Raw genomic sequence first — 24,547 nt, forward strand, 5'->3', positions numbered from 1 at the left:
GCAGAATTTTATCTGCCTTACTGAGAGGTATTCATATATGGAGTGTGAACAGTATTCATGAGTCCCCTTTGATTAAGGTTAGCTTGGTTGTATTTGTTATGGCAATTAAAAAATACATATTTTAAAGTCTTTTCCGGACTTGGGTTTCTTCTTAAAGAAAATAAAAGTGTTCATTAAAAGGTTGATACAAAAAGTAATTTTGAGGTTAACCCAAAATTTAGCATAATCTTCCATGGGAACATTTGTATATGTATGTGTGGGTTTTAAATTGCACAGATAGCACTAAAATGAGAAATAGGCAAAAAGGTGTTTTAAAATACTTTGTTTCAGCATGTAAAATCTCGTTTTATTACAGAATTCTTTTGCTAAAGGCACAGCTCTGCTGGGTTGATGCCAGAGTGATGGGATCTTAACAGCCTAGTTAATTTTAAAAGATTTACAAATGCTGGGCTTCGAACTACTGATAGTAAAATATACTTCACACTTTAATATAGTGCTTAAACTCATGCCACATCTTGTGGACTTAATATTGCATCTGCACATGAGTGTGTGTATGTGTGTGCGTATGTGTTTGAATGTAGATATGTTTATCTCAAAGAGAAGAGTTGGTGGGGGAAAGCAGGACAGACCTGTAAAATAACTCAGAATTTCTCGTGACTCTCACATTCTTCAGTGTAATTATAAAGTATGTACAGAAGATATATGAACACACTGTATCAAGTATGGTATGGGTTTATTTACAGTTAGATGCCAGCATACTGGGCTTCCCTGATGGCTCAGATGGTAAAGAATCCACCTGCAATGCAGGAGATCCAGGTTCAATCCCTGGGTCAGGAAGATCCCCTGGAGAAAGGAATGGCTACCCACTCCAGTATTCTTGCCTGGAGAATTCCATGGACAGAGGAGCCTGGTGAGCTATAGTCCATGGAATCACAAAGAGTCAGACACAACTGAACAGTTAAGAATGCACACACACCAGCATAATAAAACAGAGGTTCTTGTTATCAAGGTAGCCTATCTAAAGTTTCGTGATTAGATCTCCAAATAAAAAAATACAGCCCTTAACAGGAAATTCTTGGCACTTGCTCCAATTTTCTCCTCTTTACAACATTATAGAGTCCTTTTATGTGTATATTTTATCATGTATAATAGAGAATACATTGACTAAGATTGCAAAATAGAGTCCAATGTATGGTATTCCCTTGTGTCCAGCTGACTCATCTCCATGGGAAAAAAAAAAATTTCTGCTGTCTTTCCAATGATAGATTTTTTTTATGGTTAGAAAAAGCTGATGGTTAGTTTAAAATGATGAGGTAAAATATATGAATACAGTCATGAGATTTCTAAATACACATAGTCAAATTCACTCAATTTTACATCTTTAGATTTTAAAAATTATAGACAAATAATCCATGCTTTAAAATTTCACCATTAGCTCCTTAGGTATAACAACTGTGTTTCTGATAACAAACCAATCCCACCAAGTGATAATTTAATACATTAAAGTTTAGAAAATGTTAGATGTTATTTTTTCATTATCAATAGGTAGTTTGATCTGTTCTCCTTTTTCATAACCTTTTCCATATCTGTGGATTGCTTTTATGGCCTTTCTCATAGTTTTTAGTTTTTCCTTTACAAATGGACATTTTTCAGTCTCTGGCTCTTTTCATTATTGAACTTGTCACAAACCTTATTCTTTCATTAGAATTACTGTAAAAGAGTTTGGGTAACAGTAGTTAAGAAAGAATGTTTAAGTTTCATACACCATTAAGTAATGGACTTAATGATCAGAAGAGAAAAAAAAGAATGTTTTGGTTAAAGCCTTCATAAACTGAATCATCTTTATTCTTCACTTTCTTCTGGATTAAGGGTAACTATAATGAAAATGATTAGCCAATGTGGCTCTTACAAGTATTTGTAATTTCTCTTTAAGTTATGCCAAATATATAATTTTTTAATTGTTAAAAGACAAGCACTGTATCTTACTACTGCCTTTTAAATCGGTAAAATCAGGGATCTTTTTTTTTTTTTTTTCCTTTTTAATGGACATTCAAGAAATAGTTCAAAGTGCATCTCACTCCTGGCAAGACAGTAGGCCATATAATTTTTCAGATAAGGAAACAAGTCCTTCAATTTCTAAATACCCCAGTGTGTGATGTTATTACCAAACATCAAAACCTACATGTATTTAAATTTAAAAACTGACTTACAGGTTATCTAAAATTACACATAGTTAATATGTGCCACTTGTAAATTCTAATCTTATCTTGGGAACTTGGGTTTTGCATTCCTTAACTAATGTGCTTAAATTTGCTGTCTTAGTGTCTTATTATCCTAACTTTTTTTTTTGTAATAAATGAAATAGAAGTCTAGTTCCTCTTCATGTAAATAAAGACCTAAAGAAGCATTTAGTTACACCTAGAGGCAGCTGTAGAATTGTTCTGGGCACAAGAGGAGGTCTAAGAAAGTACGAACTCCTTGTCTTTACTGTGATTGACCACTGCAGAACTCCTGTGCTCCAGCTGTGGCAGTTCTACCCCAACTGCATTCTGCCCTAAGTCATCTGGAAAGGGGAAAACAGATACTATTATGAAGCATTCATGGGACTTAAGAAGGTTTAAATTGTAGTTACTGTAGAGTGGTAGTTCTTAACCTGTTTGGGGTTCCTTCTTTTATATGATGAAAGCTTGAACTGTCTCTCTACATACACATTTTCATAGGTCTCAGTATGTTCTTAGACCCATCTAGCTATCCAAGGACCCTAGGTTAAGAATCATTCTTATGTAGCCAATAAACACACAAAGCTGATGAAGTAATACTTGAAATAGCATCCAATTCATGTTACAAATAAGACAATGTTGATTTATAATTATGTGAGTTTAAAAGGATATAATATGAGCTTCTAAGCAAATGGCTCATAAGCCACACAAGTATTATCCGTCAGAGGAAACAGAGATCACCTTAAAATGTAAAAGTAGAAGGACTTCCCTGGTGGTCCAGTGGTTAAGACTCTATATATCCAATGCAGGGGGCTCAGGTTCAATCCCTGGTAGGGCAACTAAGATCCCACATGCTGCATGGCATGGTCAAAAATAAGTAAATAAATGATACTAACAACTAAAAAAAATTTTTTTTAATGTAAAAGTAGAGAAGATATGTGAATATATACTGTTAGGTGTTCTAGAATAGCTTATCTGATGGTGATATCATTTAATATGGATCCTTTTAAAAAAATATTAATTTACTTTGGCTATGCCGGGTCTTAGCTGTACCAGGTGGGGCCTAGTTCCCTGACCAGGGATTGAACCCAGGTCCCCTGATTGGCAGCACAGAGTCCTAGCCACTGGACCACCAGGGGAAGTCCCAGTACAAATCCATTTTTATTTATTTACATGCTACTGGGAAAGAAGAGCTTTCTTTTCTATCAGGACAGTACTACTGTAAATGAGAATGACATCTGTAAAAGAAGTGTGAATAATCATGTCTTCTCACTCCCTGTCATGAGCTAATGGTATATTTAACATAGTGTTTGCTCCCTGGAACCTAACTTCATATGCCCCTTAGCTAGCTAACTATTGTCAGGCATTTTTCTCTGTTTAACACAGATAGCCATTATCATTATAGCATACTCTTTCAAATGACTCTGAGAGTGAGAAAGGAGAAATGAGCTCATTTAAGTCAAGACTGGGTGTAGGGTGGGTGAAATGGCTGAAGATGATCAAAAAGTAAAAAACTTCCACTTATGAAATAAGATAGTCCTGGGGATGTTATGTACAGCCTGGTGACTGTTAATGACACTGTATTGTGTATTTAAAAATTGCAAAAAGAGCAGATCTTAAAAGTTCTCATCACAAGACAAAGAAATTTATAACTATGATTATTTTACATTATAGACACATAGTGAACCATTATGTTGTACAAGTAAAACTAATAAAATGTTTTATGTCAGTTATATCTCAAATAAAAAAGAGGATGTAAAAAGTTCTGACTTCCAAGTATTCCATTCCATAGTCAGGGTCCAGAATCTCAAGGTAGACAAGATCCAAGGAAGAATACCTGAGGCATTCCCGAAGCTCTGGAGTTTCAAAGGAGGCACTTTTCTGCATGTGTTGGTGGGGCATGGTGTGGGAGTTGGCAGCGAAGACAGTTGACAGATGATGAAACACAGGGTCTATTAAAACTGGCTGAATACCCCCTGCTTACCTCCTCCCTCCCCCAGCCACTGCTTCCCAAGCTCCACAACCCTGGTCCGGAGGATCTGACCCTTCAGACATGGGGTGGCGGGCAGAGGCGGGGTTGGGGGTATGCTAGCTGAACTTTGTTCGCTCTTTCCTTTCTTGACTATCTCTTGGCATGCTCTTTGCCTGGGCCCAAGCACTCCCATTCCTAAATGCTTTGTACCCAGTTAGGTACCTCTTCCAGGGCCTTAATAGCTTTCCAGGCATAACTTGTCATCAGCAACCCCCCCACCACCCCCCAAGGGTTCACAGATACACACCTCAGATGATCCACTGTGCTCCAGACAATACTACTTTTTTAGTCCAGAGTAGACAGTTATTTTGGCTGCAGTTGTCACAGCAGGAGCTGTGTTTGTGTGTATTTAAAACAAAACAAAATGTAAAAGCTACTTTCTCTCTCTCTGTTCAGAGATAGCTCAGCAGTAGCCCTTTTCGTAGACTCCCAGGGGTTAAGGGACATGCTAACTTGATATTTTGGGGGAGCGCAGCAGGGCCAAGGCTGCCAGCCTTCATGGGCCTTCTCATCTAGTGAGGGAAATAGACATTTACTACTAGTAACTCTGTCCTGACCACTGTGAGATAACTGCATGGTAGTACAGCTTGCTTCCAGAACACAAGACGGGCAACCGAGTGTGGGGAGGGAGTGAAGTTGCTGCTGAGAGTGCCGCTCAGTGGAAACATTCACACTGAACCTTGACGGAGTAGGTACGTTAACCAGTACTTTCCACAGCCTTGTTCCCTGAAAGCAGGACTTTGTTTTCTTCACGACTCTGTTCCCCAGGGCCTGGAACCTTGTAGGTGGTCAATAAAGATTTCTTGAATGAATGAATGAATGGAAGGTTCCCAGCATCTGTTTACCTTCTCACCCCTCTCCTTCTCTACCACTGGGCTTCTTATGTTCTCTCTATAGCCATACCAGTTGGTGTGTTCTTTTCAAAACTAAAAATACTCCTTTTTAACTTGTTGCTGCTGCTGCTTCTAAGTCACTTCAGTCGTGTCCGACTCTGTGCGACCCCATAGACGGCAGCCCACCAGGCTCCGCCGTCCCAATTAATGTTAGAAACATTTCAAATTCCCATAGCTGCAGATGGTTGCAGAAACAGTAAGAATAAAACCCCTCAGTCTTTACCCCTGTGGGATGGTCAATTCATTTGTAAATCTTTCAAAATCAAAAACTATTATGGGTTTCTCCACGCAAATAATAATGATTGGATGTACACTCAGCTATATATTTCAGAGATCTCATAATAACTTTAAGTCAGCAAAATTAAGCAATCAAGGAGTTTTCCCCCCTGCTCTAATATCATTAGACTTTTTACATGTCCTTACAGACCTCATTTTCTTTTGATTCAGTACTCTGCATGGCACTCTAGATAGTTTTCACTTTAACAGTTCCAGATGAAGTTGCATCATAAAGCCTATTTTGCATACAATCCAAGGGATTGTACGATTCCTTAAATCTGAAATTGGCCCTCCAAAATTCTCACCTCTAGCATCCGCAAGTAAAAGTTTATCTGTGAGGTGAATTGTGAAGAACTTTAAATCAATGCCACCGGCTTCCCTGGAATTCCCTTCCTCGACTGGCCCCGTTTTCGGCTCTGATCTGCGTTCTTGGCCGTTTGGGGCACCCCTGGCCGTTTGTGCCTGTGACAGTCAGACTCCATCTGCTGCTCCGCGGCCAGGAGCCCGCTGCGTGCCCTTCAGTCACATTTTTCAGGCGCGGCCATTCAGCCACCTTTCACCGCGTCTCAATGGACCCGGGAGAATGGCCCTCGGCCTTGCAGTAGTACATAATCTCCCAGGTAGCCTCCTCCTTGAAGCACCTCCAGTGGCAGGCTATTCGCGAACAGCGGGACACCACTCTCTACTGGGTTCCTAATCCCTCAGACACACAGGGGAAGGAGGTCGCGGACTCTGAAAGTGAAAAGAAAAGCGAGGGGGCGGGGAGCCGAGCGCACACAATGTCCCCCCGCCGCCCGCGCCACAGTCAGCGCCAGCTGCAGCCCAATTAAGCTCAACAGGTCACAGGTGTTCCACACAGACGATGCTTTTAACAAAACCACTTTCTTGAAAATACCTAAGACGTCGTTTTAAAGCACTGCAGCCCATTTCTTTTGGTGGATTCTTTAAAGCTATTTAGTACACTTGAAATACAAAGAAGCTGAAAAGCACATTTAGGCCTCACTGGAAGGCAAGCTTTCTTGGTTCCAAACAGCAGGAGCCGGGGGAGAGGGGAGCGCCGCCTCAGCGTGGACTCGGCGGGTAGTTGCCCGAAAAAGGGCTGGAGGGGCGTCTCCGGCAGCCCGGGTTCCCCCACAGTAGTCAGCTCTGCACCGTGCAGTTCACCTACTCAGGCAAGAAACTGCTGCATGGCCATCTCCTTGCACCCATAGATTACTGTCCCCAGGACGCAGGTGTAGTTTCCCTCTAAACTTTTAGAAAAGCAACCCTGACAGGCGCTGATTAAATCAGGTAAAGGAACCCAGCGCTGCAGAGCCGCTTTTCTCATTATCTGAGGTCACCCTATAAATAAGCCTCCTCTTCCCCCACATTTAAAATCACTGACAAAGTTTCTCCACAGACCTGAGTACACACTCTGGGCCCACAGGTTGGGGTGATGGGAAGCAAACAGAACTTGAGTTGGTTGTTTAGGCCACTGTCAGAAATGTGTTACTCTTCCACTTTTGGAGGATACAGATAATCTCTGAGAGGTAGTTGGGAGTTTAGTGGTGACAGTTGCCTTAGGATTTCAGCGTCCCTGTTGGAGGTGAGCAGCTCCAGGCCAGCTCCACAGGCCTGCATGCAGCCGTGTCCCTTCTTCTTGACCTCACCTGCCACTCAAGGCCAGTGTTCCTGTTGTCATTGTCTTCATTCTTTTACAGCCAGTAGAACAGGCGTGCACATACTACCCCAGCCTTATCTGGAATGGAGGGGATTGTGCTTGAAGTTGCTGTTGGGCTCCTGTTTTTCAGAGCCCCAGGAAGGCAGGTCGTGCTGCTGTGACTCTGAAGAAAACGGGAGGGCTACAGCCCAGGACGAACAAGTACCCGAAATAAGTGCCCAGCATTTTCAAGCTTTCCTTCCTGTTGATTAGTTTTTGGTAAACAGTTTTTGCCTTGACGGTCAGTCTTAACAACATCAGTTAAAAAATGCTGCCGCCTGTTTAGAAACCATGTTGGTTTTAATTTTCGCAATATGCCTCTTTCTGTTTTACAAAGCTGAGCCACCTGTTTAAACTCTTCTTGTCTCGTGGACTGGGGGAAAGAACCATAGGCTATGTGTAAGAGGTTTCTTTTTTTTTTTTTTTTCCTCAGTGAAGTAAGACATTGTTCTTATTCTTCGTGGCATTCAAAATTCTGCACAATTGCCTCTTTTGCCCTTTTGCATTTAAAAGTGAGGTAATTAGATTTCCCAAGGTTCAATGGTCAAGAGCCCTCTCATCCTGGGAAGTTGCTTCCCCACACCCCTCGCAAGAGGAGTTGTCTCACGTAATCCAGTTATTGCTGTATTGTTGTTCTAAAGGCACTGCTTTTTCAGAGGGCAAGCGTAGCAGGAAAATTCATACTCATATGACCCTTTGCTGATATTGCTGAGTGTTGTTTTTTTTTTTTCCTGCAGTTGAATACAGTTACTATTTTCTTCTTTGACTTTGTTTTGAGGATTTGTAAACATTTTCATAAAAATCTTTTCCTTTCCTACCTTTTAGAAGTTCATCTCAAACATGCCTAAATCTTTCATACAGAGATTTCCTATTTATTTTGCTATTTTTCAGATATCTGATAGAAATGTTATGACTGCTGAACAAATGGAAAGAGGATTTGTAACATGTTGGCACCAAATAAATGAGTGTCATGGACACTGAAATACAACCTATCTTAATCACTCTGACAGTGAGATCTGAGGCTTTTTTGGTCTTGTTTACGCACTTACTCAAATAGAGACTGTTTTCACCTTTCAGCAAAGCACATATGTATTTTTAAAGTCTGGGTATTAATTTTTTAGTCAAAACTGAAAAGGAACACACAACATACACTCTCAGCTTTACGGAGTCGGCCAAAACATTTTGCTTTTACAACATAATGGCAAAAACAACCTTATTGGTAGTTGGCTAATAATTCATTTAAATGATTTAGTCTGCAGCCTATGGGGAAAGATGACAAGATGGTGAAGGGATTAGGGGAAAGCTTCCAAAATCCTCTTTGCCAAAGATGTTAAAGCGTCTCAGTGCTAAGAGTGTTCTTTCTAAACAGGTTAGTTCAACATTCCAGACAGTCTGTGACTCAAATTCGTGTATTGGTCCACACTTCTCAGTGAGATTCTTCTGTGGCCCCATGGGAAGAATTCATCTGAATTCCCCCATCACTGAAACAGTCCAGACTCTGATTTTGAAAGTGAAACCAGCAGAATGATGAGCTGTGTGGTCCCCGTGTACACTGTAGAGATATCCATACGTGTACACACATTCGTTAAGTTTCCTTAAAGCTTCAGAGACAGTAATAAGAAAGGTCCTAGTTTAAATTGAAGGCCCTTCTTCTCAGCTTCTATAGGATTCATTCCCGAATAGAGAGTTGTATTCTTAATAGCGAATTTATCTGAAAAGACCTCACCTCTCCAAGCTCAATACAGAAAAGGAAATCCTTCAGTAATGAATTGATGCCAGGTTACTTTTACCAAGTGAGGCAATAAACTTTGGCACAATTTGTTAAAACAAATCTTCCATTTCAGTTATCTAAACCAATATATATTACTATATTGTTGGTAAATTTGGGGGACTCTTTCTCAATTAAAGTGCAGGTTTTTCCCCTGTGACAGCACAGGAGAAATTTTACTTTCCCTGTATAACAAATTTTGATACCTAAGAAAGCATCCCACAAAATAACAGGCATACTTGTATTCTCGCTAAAATTTCTGATCTATATCACTTCTAAGGAGAGAATTAGATTCAAAGTTAGGCCCCAGACCAAAACATTTGCTTAAAATGAACATACATCAGTGTTAACTAATTTTTCCTACTGAGTTTATCATTCCAAAAACTTAACTATAACTGACAAAGTCTGGGTCATGATAGACTTAAGTAAAAATATTACAGAATATTGGCCAAATATTAGAAATACGTGTATAACATACACTTTTGAAAAACTTGTTAGTTAAGGAACTGCCCAATTCAGTTCAACAAATGCATGTGTATTAGGTATAGGTCCAAGGCACAACTGTGTACTGTGGCTGCTGCCTTTTGACTCCATTAAAAAGACTGGCCCTCCTCCCATCTCTCTTGCTCAGTTCTTTCCCTTTTCTCTCTGTTCTGGAATTTGTTATTGTTGTTCAGTCGCTCAGCCATGTCTGACTCTCTGCGACTCCATGGACTGCAGCACACCAGGCTTCCCATCCTTCGCCATCTCCTGGAGCTTGCTCAAACTCGTGTCCATTGAGTCGGTGATGCTATTCAACCATCTCATCCTCTGTCGTCCTGTTCTCCTGCCTTCAGTCTTTCCTAGCATCAGGGTCTTTTCCAATGAGTTGGCTCTTCGAATCAGGTGGCCAAAGTACTGGGGCTTCAGCATCAGTCCCTCCAATGAATATTTGGAATTGATTTCCTTTAGGATTGACTGGTTTGACTCCTTGCAGTCCAAGGGACTCTCAAGAGTCTTCTCCAACATCATAGTTCAAAAGCATCAATTCTTTGAGGTTCAGCCTTCTTTATGGTCCAGCTCCCACATCCATATATGACTACTGGAAAAACCATAGTTTTGACTAGATGGACCTTTGTCGGCAAAGTAATGTCTCTGCTTTTTAACATGCTGTCTAGGTTGGTCATAGCTTTTCTTTTAATTTCATGGCTGCAGTCAACATCTGCAGTGATTTTGGAGCCCAAGAAAAGAAAGTCTGTCACTGTTTCCTTCGTTTCCCTATTTGCCATGAAGTGATGGGACCAGATGCCATCATCTTCATTTTTTGAATCTTGAGTTTTAAGTCAGCTTTTAAACGCTCCTCTTCCACCTTCCTCAAGAGGCTCTTTAATTCCTCTTAGCTTTTTGCCATAAGGGTGGTGTTATCTACATATCTGAGGCTATTGATATTTCTCCCAGCAATCTTGATTCTAGCTTGTGCTTCATCCAGCCCAGCATTTCTCATGATGTACTCTGCATTAAAGTTAAATAAGCAGGGTGACAATATTCAGCCTTCATGTACTCCTTTCCCAATTTGGAACCAATCCATTATTCCATGTTCGGTTCTGACTGTTGCTTCTTGACCTGCATACAGATTTCTCAGGAGGTAGGTAAGGTGTTCTGGTATTCCCATCTCTTGAAGAATTTTCCACAGTTTGTTGTGATCCACACAGTCAAAGACTTCAGTGTAGTCAGTGAAGCAGAAGTGGATGTTTTTCTGGAATTCGCTTGCTTTTTCTATGGTCTAGCAGATGTTGACAATTTGATCCTCTGCCTTTTCTAAATCCAGCTTGTACATTTGGAATTTCTCAGTTCATGGACTCTTGAAACCTAGCTTGGAGAATTTTGAGCATTACTTTACTAGCGTGTTAGATGAGTGCAATTGTGTAGTAGTTTGGCATTCTTTGGCATTGCCCTTCTTTGAGATTGGAATGAAAACTGACCTTTTCCAGGCCTGTGGCCTCTGCTGAGTTTTCCAAATTTGTTGGCATATTGAGTGCAGCACTTTCACAGCATCATCTTTTAGGATTTGAAATAGCTCAACTGGAATTCCATCACCTCCACTAGTTTTGTTCATAGTGATGCTTCCTAAGGCCCATTCAACTTTGCATTCCAGGATGTCTGGTTCTAGGTGAGTGATGACACCATCGTGGTTATCTGGGTCATGAAGATCTTTTTTGTATAGTTCTTCTGTGTAGTCTTGCTACCTCTTCTTAATATCTTCTGCTTCTGTCAGGTCCATACCGTTTCTGTCCTTTATTGTGCCCATCTTTGCGTGAAATGCTCCCTTGGTATCTCTAATTTTCTTGAAGAGATCTCTAGTTTTCCCCATTCTATTGTTTTCCTCTATTTCTTTGCATTGATTGCTGAGGAAGGCTTTCTTATCTCTCCATGCTGTTCTTTGGAACTCCGCATTCAGATGGGTATTCTTTCCTTTTCTCCTTTTCCTTTCGCTTCTCTTCTTTTCTCTATTCGTAAGGCCTCCTCAGACAACCAATTTGCCATTTTGCATTTCTTTTTCTTGGGGACAGTTTTGATCACCACCTTCTGTACAGTGTTATGAACCTCCATCCATAGTTCTTCAGGTACTCTGTCTATCAGATCTAATCCGTTGAATCTATTTGTCACTTCAACTGTATAATCATAAGGGATTTGATTTAGGTCACACTTGAGTGGCCTTGATGCTTTTGAACTGTGGTGTTGGAGAAGACTCTTGAGAGTCCCTTGGACTGCAAGGAGATCCAACCAGTCCATTCTAAAGGAGATCAGTCCTGGGTGTTCTTTGAAAGGAATGCTGCTAAAGCTGAAACTCCAATACTTTGGCCACCTCATGCAAAGAGTTGACTCACTGGAAAAGACTCTGATGCTGTGAGGGATTGAGGGCAGGAGGAAAAGGGGATGACAGAGGATGAGATGGCTGGATGGCATCACCGACTCGATGGCTGTGAGTTTGAGTGAACTCTGAGAGTTAGTGATGGACAGGGAGGCCTGGCGTGCTGTGATTCATGGGGTCGCAAAGAGTTGGACATGACTGAGCAACTGAACTGAACTGAGTGGTCTAGGGGTTTTCCCTACTTTCTTCAATTTAAGTCTGAATTCTGCAATAAGGAGTTCATGATCTGAGCCACAGTCAGCTCCCTGTCTTGTTTTTGCTGACTGTATAGAGCATCTCCATCTTCGGCTACAAAGAGTGTGAAAGTGAAAGTTGCTCAGTCATGTCCGACTCTTTGCAACCCCATGGACTGTATAGTCCATGGAATTCTCCAGGCCAGAATACTGGAGTGGGTAGCCTTTCCCTTCTCCAGGGAATCTTCCCAACCCAGGAATCGAACCATGATTTCCTGCATTGCAGGTGGATTCTTTACCAACTGAGCTATGAGGGAAGCCCGTACAAATAGTGTAATCAATCTGATTTTGTTATTGGCTGTCTGGTGATGTCCATATGTAGAGTCTTCTCTTGTGTTGTTGGAAAAGGGTGTTTGGTATGACTAGTGTGTTCTCTTGGCAAAACTCTGTTAGCCTTCGCCCTGCTTCTGGAATAGGGGAGAGCAAAGGGAAAAAATGGATGTAAGATAGGCAAGAGTCACGTTGTGCCTAGACTGGATTGTTTGTTATGGGTTAGCACTTCCCAGAGTGCATGCAGAAAATAAGCAGTAACCCTACAGATAGCTATTTGTAGGAGTTTCACCAGAAGCAGAGGACAGATGGAGAGTTCTGGGGGAAACATCAGGTTAAAGAAGATTCAGGAGACCATCATGGCTAGGCTTCCCTAAAGTTAATAAATCTTTAACATTCTACTGTGCATTGTGGGAAACAGTATATATACTATTACACTTATTTGATCATGCAATACTTCTTCCTCTGAAAAGACACTAGTATCTCAAGGGGAATGCTGGCATGGGCCATGAAAACAAGCAGGAAGCTGCACCTCTCTTGGGAAACATGGAAGCTTGAAACACATGCCTAAGTAAGTGACCCAGAGCAAATAGAAACCAGTCATCATGAAATGCACCTCCTAAGAATACTTGCCTTTTCAGGCCTTTTTATTGGAATTAGGATAGAAGAACCAATAATCTAATTACTGCTTTTCCTTCTGGGATGTCTACTAAAAAGCCCTTTTATGGGGAAAAAAGTAAAAACAAAGGCACTTTTAGGAGTTACACTGTGTCAGCTGCCAGTGCATCAGCTGCTTTTGAATTGGGTTTAGAGATGACTGTCATTGACTACCCTTCACTGTCATTATGGCCCACAGGACTTCTGAAAACTATCATTATTTTCAGTGACATTTTAATGATAGAATTACTCTTTTCCCTCCATTTTTGGATACTGAAGCTAGACCCATGTAATTCCTGGTCTCTTTCTCCCCACCTTGCTCGCTTTATTTCTTCCACCCAGCGTGTCCTTTCTTCTGCTATGTCCATATCTAAATTCTGTCCTTCACACTCCAGTTTATGAACCAGTAATTTCTTCCTTCTTTCCACACCAAAGCACTTTCCTTTTGCTTGCTAGCAGTACCTCTTAATACCATGTTTTCTGTGTCTCTGGATCCTCCACCTGCCCTCACATGCTTGTTGCATAGTATCTGTACTGCTGCTGCTGCTGCTAAGTCGCTTCAGTCGTGTCTGACTCTCTGCGACCCTGTAGATGGCAGCCCACCAGGCTCCCCCATCCCTGGGATTCTCCAGGCAAGAATACTGGAGTGGGTTGCCATTTCCTTCTCCAATGCATGGAAGTGAAAAGTGAAAGTGAAGTCGCTCAGTCGTGTCCGACTCTTAGCGACCCCATGGACTGCAGCCCACCAGGCTCCTCCGTCCATGGGATTTTCCAGGCAAGAGTACTGGAGTGGGGTGCCATTGCCTTCTCCAATAGTAGCTGTACAGTGTGTGTTAATTGATGAATGACTGGTTAATTATGAGTAGAGCTCTGTTTCCTCTCAGTTACTTGTTGTATATTGCTAAGCAGATACAATAGGAAAATAGAAGTGGCAGAAAGGATTGCCTAGTTGGCTGGTTCTTCAGGACATCCCTTGTAAATAAAAAGCAACAGGATAAGGTTTATTGAAGCAAGTGTAGAATTCAGGCAGGCCCTCAGCCACCTTTGAATTGTGAACAGCTGGACTCCTCCTACACAGCGGAGGCCAGCTTCCTGTGAGGTGCTTGAGCACCAGCATTCAGCTGCTCTGTTTCCCTTGTCATCGTCTCCCAGAGAGCCTAAAGGTCGTCTCTGTCGAAACCAAACATTCCTTAGTGCTTTAGTCAAAGGTCTCTCCAAGTTTTCTGTATCTCACAATTCTATAGAAATTGTTCATCAAGGGTCAGGCCAGTACTCAATATAGTAGGCCAATTACTATGAAATGTTAGCACATACTGGAGGCCCCAAGTCACTAAGCATCCAGCTTTCAAATGGCAGTCAGTGCTCTGACCACCGCCAGTGTCCCCTCTGTCACTGCCGTGGAAGCTGAAGGCAAAAAGCAATCTATAGCTTAGAGGAAAATCTATAGATGCAGATATGAAGGAAGAGGAATTGCTCAAGGGAGCCAACCCCAGGGACAGCCTTGAAGGCCTCAATGACTCACTTGCCACTCCCTGTATTTCCCTACCTTGCCGTGTTAGGCTACCCGAGATTCCAGTTACTAGAGGAGTATAATCATTTCTTCTCCCTATTCGATTACTGTGTCTTGAGAGAAGTTTTACTAGACTGTGGGTTCGTTTTCTCAAATGTGCCAGCGCTATTAGCCACCTGATCTCTGGCCACATGAGCCGAATTCCAGGAATTTTGAGAGGTTCCAGGCAGCTTTGCACCTCCCCTTCTTTCCTCACCCCAACCTCCCTACCCCACCACCCACCACCACACCATTTGCTGGTTTCAGACTTTCTGCACCTACCTCTACGATGAGATCACTGCATGTGCAAAACCTCGGAGCACTGGTCACATAGCAGTTAATTCGTAAAGTCATTAGTAATTGTCTAGCACACATAGTAGGTACTCAGTAGATGTTTGTAGCCATTCATGCTGGGTCCAGTGTTCTCCAAGGTATCAGGTAAAGTGTGTAAGACAAGGCGTTGGCCATGGGGTGGTAACCTTTCTACTCTACTTAGCCTGAGGAGGGAGCCACACAATGGAAGCATTTTCTGTTCTGAGAGAGGGAGCTGGAATTGCACCAGCAAACGGTTAATCCCTTCCTCTCTGCCTCTCCCAGGGATTTGGCTTCCAACTGTTCAGCCTTGCAGCCATTGCTTCAGATTCCTGCACACAAGAGAGAGTGCTGCTCAGATGGCGGGGCTAGGAGGACGCCAAGCTCTCCCCACTCGGTTCCACCACCTCCTCATAGAGGTCCCCAAGGTCCCTTTGGAACACAGTGGAACCAGTTTACCATGTGGGCATTTTATATGCTTTCACTGTGCTTATTAAATATCACATCCCGTTTTCAAAATAGCCCTTTTTGCACCAGAATGTGTGATGAGGTTGTTTCACTAATCCCTAGAAGTTTTGTTTCTTCCTTCAACAAGTCGGTAGCCATTCTTTTGGGAAAAGCATTAACATGCATAACCACTATAGTCAACTTCAGTGCTCATTAATGAAGCCCAGAACTAACAGTTACATTGTGGTAATTTGACAAAGCCATCTAAATCTATGCATGTTTTTTGAAAGCTCCCTAAACATGCTGCTAAATCCCCTAAAAAGCTACTAAACTGCTTTGGCAGCCATTAGCCCAGCATAAGCAGAGGAGCTCTTTTCAGTAAGTGAACAAACAGAGAAAATATGCTGAATGGCTGGACAAATGTGTTTCAGCTGGCCCTTTCATTTACCGATATAAGGGTGCAGTCAATATCAATCACTGTTTTCCCTGTTGCCCTGAAAATCACAATATCTCTTTTCATCCACCAAGCTCTTTTCACCACAGTAATGTGTCTTTAGAATGACACTGGCATCAGCCTGCTTCCGCTGTCTAAAGTCCAGAGAGCTTAAAACACATTTCAGGATTCAAGACTGGAACCTTCCTCCCTTCCGTTTTCCTACCGCCCACTTTCTCCTCCCTCCCCCAGCAGCCCCTCCACCCCCCCCACCAACCCCAGATTCTTTTCAATTCTCCCAGCTTTCCTCGCTGAGTAAACAGAATTCACCTCTCTGTTTTAATGCAGCTCTCCAAAGTAAACGGAGACAACACTATCTGATATTCCTAAGATTTAAGAACTCATTAAGGAGATGCACATAAAGAAATGCTTTTACATGTCGGTAATAGATCAAAGGTGGAAAGGAATGTGGAAATTCTGTGCTATGACAAGGTGTGCTGATGCGCGGGACCTCGCTCTCCATCAGTCTCCTTCCCCGGCCCTGCCCTTATCACTGGTCCCCTCCCACCTCCCCCGCCACACGCACACTCACCCTTTGTCTTCCTGTGTTAGAGGTCTTTGTTGAAGTTGAAGTGTATGTGTTCAGTCCTGTCTTTGCAACCCCATGGACTGTAGCCCACCAGGCTCCTCTGACCATGGAATTTTCCAGGCAAGAATACTGGAGTGGGTTGCTGTTTCCTTCTCCAGGGCATCTTCCCAAACCAGGCATCGAACCCACGTCTCCTGCATTGCAGGCAGATTCTTTACCACTGAGTCACCTGGGAAGAGGTCTGTGCCTGTACCTTTACCATTGTAAGTTCCTAAGCACCAATGCCATAACCTAACATCTTTTTGCCTCCTGGATCTCAGTATTTAATATATTGTTTTGAAATTAAAGTGATTACTTCTTATCCTTTTGAAAACTCAAGTGGAATGAGTCTCAGAGATCAATGTGGATAAGTTTATAGTTGTAGAAGTTAACCATAGATGAATATCTGAAATGTGAACATTCCTAAAAAACAGTATGATTGTTCTCTACTTTTTTTATTATTCCTTTTTATCCTATTTTTGTTTTTATTTGTTTGTTTTGTGTCAGATCATAGCTGTCTGTAGAGAGGCAGCCCTGCTGGCTCTGGAAGAAGACATTACAGCCAACTGCGTTATGAAAAGACACTTTACTCAAGCCTTGAGCACCGTGACACCCAGACTTCCTGAATCATTGAGACGTTTCTATGAAGATTATCAAGAGAAGAGTGGGCTGCATACACTCTGAGAGAATGTGTACATTCGTTATGCTAAAAATCCTTCGTAGAGAAAGGTTGTTTCAAAATAGTGTCAAGATAGCCTTTAATAAGCGAAATGTCTGAAATATGTTGACCAGATTGAGGGGCTTCCATTCTTGCAGACATTTTAAGTCATATGGTTACAATGAAAATCTCTGGACAAGAGTTAAAATTAGTTTTATCTAGAAATGTGTGCTGAGTTTTAAAAATCAAACTTTCATATTTTCATTACTGACCTGGTTTATTCCTCCCATGGTGCTTTCCTTTCTTCAGAATCCATTTCAGTGCTTTTCCAAAAAACAAAACTGTGGGCATCAGTTTTATACATGAACATAGAAAATGCATGTAGTTGAAATCACGGTTTAAAATATTCACAAATCTTTAATTTTGAAGGCCAGCCCGTGAAATGGCTAAATGCTCCAGCCAGGCTTATGTGACCTTGTTTCCAATTACATATTTATTCTCATTATAATTCATGCATACATTTTTGGCATTAGCCTTCTTAGGTCTGTACTCGCGGCAATGAAACAAAGAATTGAGAGTTATCTCATACCCCGTAATGCCCTTTGAAAGATTAAAAACTTGGAAATGTAAGCTCAGTCCAGGTCTAGAGAAGTACTTGGTTGTTTTTTGTTTGGTTTTGTTTTGTTTTTTTCATGAAAATGCTATAAATAAACCATATGAGGTGTTCATGTTTTAACTTGTACACATTTCCAGGTTACCAGTAAACTTTTTCAGTTGAAAGAAGAACCAACTTGTACTGTTAATCATATTGTCTTACATTGCATTCTAAATATCTGTGTTTATGCTCCAAATTATTTGTCCTTGAGATTTCTTGACACTAGTACTCCGTAAATATCCTTGAAAAAGCTGTTGGAAATTGATTGCCTGACTTCCAGGTCAGAAGCTGGTGATGGGAAAGATCATGCATTTAAACCTAGTCACTGTACGTCTTTGAGAATTCCCAGAAAGACCATAAGGTGAGAGATACCTGATTGTGAAAATATCGAGACTATACAGTTTTGTGGTTGTGGATATTCTGAAGTCGTGTCTCAACTGTTTCATCCTTTGACTCTCAAAAGTGGATTTTGTAAGAGTTTTTTTTCTCAGACTGCATTGGTTTACTATTACAGAAAATCTCCCAAGGGATGAAGAATATTACTGCTATTTAGAAATGTGCTATCAAATAAATAGTGGAATGTGGCTATTTAAGTTGAGATTTTAATTAAAATTAATTAATAATAAAAATTTAGAGGACTTCCCTGGTGGTCCAATGGCTAAGACTCTGCACTCCCAAGGCAGGGGACCCAGGTTCCATCCCTGGTGAAGGAATTAGACCCCACATGCCACAACTAAGACCCAGCACAGCCAAATAAATAATTGTTTCTTAAAGAGAAAGAAAGCAATTTTTAAAGTTTAGTTCATCAAACCTGTTAGCTACATTTCACGTGTTCAAAGGCCACATGTGACATGTGTCTGCCATATTGGACAGACTAGATTGTAGAACATTTCCATCACTTAGAAAGATCTGTTGGACTCTGCTGATTAGAAACTATGGCTTACACATTGAAATAAATAGAACCTCGAAGTTGCTTTTGTGCTTCCCACTATACCTTTAGTTATTAAGGGACCATAATGCAAAGAGTTGACTCATTGGAAAAGACTGATGCTGGGAGGGATTGGGGGCAGAGGAAAAGGGGACAGCAGAGGATGAGATGGCTGGATGGCATCACCGACTCGATGGACGTGGGTTTGGGTGAATTCCGGGAGTTGGTGATGGACAGGGAGGCTTGGCGTTCTGCAATTCATGGGGTCGCAAAGAGTCAGACACGACTGAGCGACTGAACTGAACTGAACTTCTTTAAGTGCTAGGGTACAAGAAAATGAGAGAAAAACTTATTCCCAAAGGCCTAACCAGGAAAATTAAAGAAATCCTGTTGCCTATAAACTACAAACAAGAACAGGAAGCTTGAACCAACACTGAGACTCTCAGATGGGGCCTGGGTGCTGGGGGTGAGAGGAAGGCAAACGCTACACGGAATGTACGTATTTATGGCCACTCAGACCCGTTAGCCCATATGACATTTGAAATTGTGACTGAGCCTCATACGTAATGTTCAGATCTTTAGAGACCAATACCTTGAGTGTAAGAACAGACTAACATTCTCCCACAAGCCAGGGAGACCACAAAGAGCTTCTCTTGACTTGGTCTGTGCTTTGAATTAAAGAACTAAAATCCTGCTTGTTGTAATTTAGCTATTAAATTGTGTCCAACTCTGCAAGCCCCCAGACTGCAGCCTGCCAGGCTCCTCTATCCATGGGATTTTCCAGGCAAGAATAAGAATACTGGAGTGGGTTGCCATTTCCTTCTCCAGGGGATCTTCCCAACCCAGGGACTGAACCTGTGTCTCCTGCATTGGCTGGTGGATTCTTTACCACTGAGCCACCAGGGAAACCCCAAAACCCTGCTTACAGAGTTTATAATCCCAAAGGGCGTGTGGAGCCTCCACACTCTCCTGGTGGAGTATAAATCAGTACAGCCACTTCAAAAAGCAAGTAGTGTAACTAGTAATGTTGAAAACCCTATAATCCCAATGGTTCTCCCAAGTGTATAAGTCAGAGCAAGTTATTCAACAAGGTAATGAATGCGAAAATCATATTACCATTATTTGTAAGTAGTAAGAAACTGGAAACAGTATCCGTCAGTAAGAGAAGGGATTTCTGTGAAATACTCATACAGTGCAGTCACTGTGGCCGTAAAATAAAATAGCTATATGTAAAACAGTAGTCTCAAAAAGAAGGTTTCAGAAGAATACTTAATAAAGTTTTAAGGCATGCAAGGTAATATGTTGTTTAAGGGGACGTGTAGTAGAACACTACATGGATGGAAACCAAACACTAAGTATTGGAGAAGAATTTCCTCAGAAAAGTTGAAATGCTTCATATGTTAAACTGAGTGATGAGAATACAAATATTGATTGTAATACAATCTGTAATTTTTGTATACCTAAATATTTTACAGTTTTTAAAAGATGACCTTAAATTGACATGTTTTGATGCAAGGGCAAAATGCACCTATAGCCATGTTCTGCATTCTAACCAATATCATAATCATAAATTCACCCCACTCCATGGACTTCCAATGCAACCTGCCACATTTCTGGAAAATCAGGAATACCAGGCATGATGGAATAAAATGCAGACAAGTAAATAAGGATCAGGTTTTTAGGACCCAGGAAATAAGTAGAAAGAATGTGGTTCCTACTAGCTTTTTTTAATTTCTAGTTTTATTGAGATACGACATACAACACTGTATAAGTTTAAGGTGTGCAGACAGCATAGTGACTGGACTTACGTCATGTACTGATGACCACAATCAGTTTAGTAAACATCCATCTTCTCAAACTGATCCAAAATTAAAGAAATATAAAAACGATATTTTTTCCTTGTGAAGGTGGAAGAAATTTGTCCGTGAAAGTTAGTATTTAGGTGCTACATGTCTTGCAGTGGGTGGGAGAAATTAAATCTCAGAGTCAGTCCGTGGCACTGTGATCATACAAAGAGGTAAAATTTAAGGATTTTAAGAGATTTTTATATCACTACATCTGTAGTCGATTCCAAGCCAATTATTATTATTTTTTTATATCTTTAGGTAGCTAGCGATTGCCATTGAAAAGGCAGTGATAGTCCTTTACCTGAAGTTTGTGCCTTTTCTACAGCAGTAACAGTAAAGGTCTGAGTCGCAAAAAAGAGCAGGTCAGGTGTCACTGATGAGAGTTTACCTAGTTTTAACTCTGTAACGATTTGATTTCTCAGAATTTAAAACGGTGTATGAGCCTATTATTTTGGATTATTTGTGATTGAATACACAATACAATTCATGGAAAATTTAAGTTCAACAAAGAAAGAAAATGCCCAGCTTCCTGTCTAAGGACAACTTGGTTTGGGGGCGTCTATTTGGTCAAAAATATTTCACTGGTTCAGATTCTTTCCAGGGTTTGGGGATATTCACACTGACACTTTTTGCAACATTCCAAGGGACTTTAGTTTGTACAGTGAAACTAATATTTCCTTCTAATAACAAAACTTAGAAGAATGGCTTTTAAGTTCTTTGCAAGCAAGAAAATTTATTTACAAGTTTAATACCGACCGCCCTAACCTAGCTTGAAAAGTATTCAGGTCTGTGCTATTTCTAATGCATAAAACAGATTTTAAAAATAATATATAAGCTTTCCATTTTGGAAAAATAATTATTGAATTTTATAGAAAAACAAACCTGAGTATCTATTTCATTTGTCTTAAGCAGGAGAAGGCTGTAGAAAAGGTGCTCAAAAGATAGAATAAAATAATGTCCCTGGCCTGTATGTATAATGTCTTCAGTCCTTGAATGTGAGGTTGTTAGAGTCTTGGTTCATTTTGCCATGTTTTCCTGAGTCCTTCCTTTAAAGATGAGCACCCATCAGAGCACTTTTTGAAATTATATATGCATTGATTTAACAATAGTTTCCAAATATGCTCCATGTAGGAATTCTGGTTCTCCAAATTGCTTTGCTTTCCTCCCTTCTTTTTTCATTATGCCAGTTGTGTGCATCGATAGACTTTATCTAACTTCTATGTCAGATATACCCCCGTAACATGTATCTTTTGGGGAACAGAATTCACTAGCACATTTAAGCAAAAAGAGATGTTACAAGTTTTTTAATAGTCTACAAAATCATTGCAAAACATGTAGATTCTTCTTTCAAGACTTAGCCACAGGCTTCCCTCATGGCTCAGTGGTAAAGAATCAGCCTGCCAGTGCAGGAGACATGGGTTCACTCTGTGATCTGGGAAGATCCCACATGCCGCGGTGCGCCACAGTATTGAGCCTGTGCTCTAGAGCACATGTTCCACGAGAGGAGAAGCCACCACGGTGCGAAGCCTGCACACCACAACTGGGGAGTGGCTTCTGCTCACCACAGCTAGAGAAAAGCCCACGCAGCAACGAAGACCCGGCACAGCCAAAAATAAATACATAAAATTACTTTTTTTAAAGAAACGTAGTAATAAACATTCCTGGGAAGTGTTTAACGTGTCACACAACACACAACAAAACCTAAGGAAATGGAAAATGGAGCTCATCTGTAATGAAATTAGAGAACAGAGAAATCATGTGTTAAATATTTCAATTGCTATCTGTCAGGTACAACACAATTTGGACCAATTTGAAAATGTGCTCTGTAACCACCATGTAATAAAACTAAAAATAAGTATAGAAACAATAATAACAACAAAAGCAACTACTTAGAAGTTAAAAATTCATTTAGAAATAATTATTTGATCAAAGAAGTCAAAGTCAAAATAATGGAATATCTGGAAAATAATAATGAAAATACTATGGTTGATGACAAAAAATTTTTAGCACAGATGATTATATAGTCAAAAATTCATTTAGATCTTCAATCTGATCATTGTAATGCTACCTAAACTGATTCAGAGCATAAAGAAAAAGAAATCCCAATACTTGCTGTGATAACATACTGCCAAACCCCCTTCACTAGCTACATATCAAAATCTTTAAAAGTACCTTTTAAAAATGATTACTCAAGATAAAATAGTAATTTTAGCATATTAACAGATCAAAATAGAAAAAATTACTCAGTTTTATGGGATTCATGCCTCTTTTTTTTTAAGTAAAGATAACATTAACATGCTAAAAATAGTAATCCTAAACCAATGGCCAGTAACATAATTAAATATCAGAAACTAGATCAGTTGTTCATCTTTATTGCTTGAGTGCTAGCCAATGAAGGCATACTTGGAAATAGAGTAAAAACCCCAAGATAATTCACTGAGAGATTATTATGTAACTAACTAGTATGGCCTCAGACTTCACTGACTGTTAACAAAAAAATAAGGTCACATTTTCTTTTATACTCAAATTATGTCTTCATCCTCCGATAACCAATTCTACTGATTCTGCCTCTTCAAACACTCTCTGGGACTCTCCTATTCACATAGTTCAATATTTGTTAAGTACATAGTGGCAGAAGCTTAACACCAGCTCCTCACTGTCCACTCAGTACCCCCCCACCCCGCCCGCATTGTCCCCTCTGTGAATCACTTCCCACCCCTGGGCCCCTGCTGCTGGCTTCTAATGAGCTCCCCCAGGTCACCACCGCTCTTTCCCATCTCTTCTCCCGAGTTTAGACAGTGCCCGTACCTCGACTTCCCCCAGTGTATAGGCTAACACTAGGCTGTGATTTTTTTTTTAAGTAATAATAAAAAAACAATGAAAACATCTTAGTTTCATGATGGATATCAGATCTCCTAGACTGTGTACGCGTCTTCCTCTGTGGCATATGGTCTCTTTCTTCTACCCTGTTGAAAGATCATTTGGGGCTTCCTTGGTTGTTCAGACAGTAAAGAATGTGCCTGCAAAGCAGGAGACCCAGATTCCATCCCTGGGTCAGGAAGATCCCCTGGAGAGGGGCATGGCAACCCACTCCAGTGTTCTTGGCAGAGGAGGCTGGCGGGCTACAGTCCATGGGGTCGCAAAAGAGTTGGGCACAACTGAGCAGCGGTTCTTGAGTGACCTTTAAGAAAGCTAGGTCAATAGAGGAATAAATGAAGATGGTTACACTATGTTACATACTTGATGTGGTTTTTTTCCAAAGAAGTTTTAATTCATTGTGTCCATTAAGTAATTTTCATCCAACCCCAAATCCAACCTTCTAAATTTGGCTTTGTAGTGCTGAGACTGTTCCTTGGCAAACCACAATACTTCTTTGCCACCTGATGCTGGTAGGCTGCAGTCTATGGGGTCGCAAAGAGTCGGACACGACTGAGCAACTTGACTTTCACTTTTCACTTTCATGCATTGGAGAAGGAAATGGCGACCCACTCCAGTGTTCTTGCCTGGAGAATCCCAGGGACAGGGGAGCCTGGTGGGCCGCCGTCTATGGGGTCACACAGAGTCAGACACGACTGAAGCGACTTAGCAGCAGCAGCAGCAGCAGCAGCAGCAGGAGCTGTAGCTGTGCCAGTAGGAGGCGCTAGAGGAAGACTGCGAGGCTAGAATAGAAGATGGGACTTGCTGTGCTGTTTCCTGTGGGAACCCTGTGTCTGCCCTGCCTCTTTCCAGAACATTACCTGATAATAGTTGTTGTGTTTTTTTTTTTAACCCCAACTGTGGCATTTCCTTCCCACAGCAGTTGAGTCCAACATTTGCAAATACAGCCTTCCTTCCCGCAGAGATGCTGGCACTGGGAGAATGTTTTGTGGGCATATAGAGTCTAAGGATATTAGACCAAGGAGGTTTAATGTAACACTGGATTGAGCTCAGGGTATGATATAGGTTCATTTAGCACAGATTCTGGATTAAATATGTTTGTTTAGCTGTAAGTGGCTGTCATAAGCTGCTTCTTTATTTTACTTGTTTATTTGTACATTGTCTCTGTTGTCTCCAAATGCTTCACGCATGTGGGGATTCTTGTCTGTTTTGCTCACTGTTGGATTCTCCCCAATCTCCATTGTAAGTGAAGAAA

General features: G+C 41.0%; 1 protein-coding gene across 4 annotated transcripts in view; it reads left to right on the forward strand.

Annotated features, from left to right (window-relative positions):
* Positions 1-18,233, forward strand: part of SPATA5 (spermatogenesis associated 5) — a 322,015-nt gene extending 303,782 nt beyond the window's left edge. For 2 of the 4 annotated variants that reach the window (XM_027567288.1, XM_027567291.1), the window contains exon 16: positions 16,835-18,233. In XM_027567288.1, the coding sequence (XP_027423089.1) occupies positions 16,835-17,011 (177 nt within the window). In that variant the 3' untranslated portion in view covers positions 17,012-18,233. The remainder of the gene's footprint in view (positions 1-16,834) is intronic. The other 2 variants (XM_027567289.1, XM_027567290.1) reach the window with 2 other exon arrangements.
* The last annotated feature ends 6,314 nt before the right edge of the window (positions 18,234-24,547 follow it).

This window comes from Bos indicus x Bos taurus, chromosome 17, assembly GCF_003369695.1.
Source record: "Bos indicus x Bos taurus breed Angus x Brahman F1 hybrid chromosome 17, Bos_hybrid_MaternalHap_v2.0, whole genome shotgun sequence".
NCBI lineage: Eukaryota > Metazoa > Chordata > Mammalia > Artiodactyla > Bovidae > Bos > Bos indicus x Bos taurus.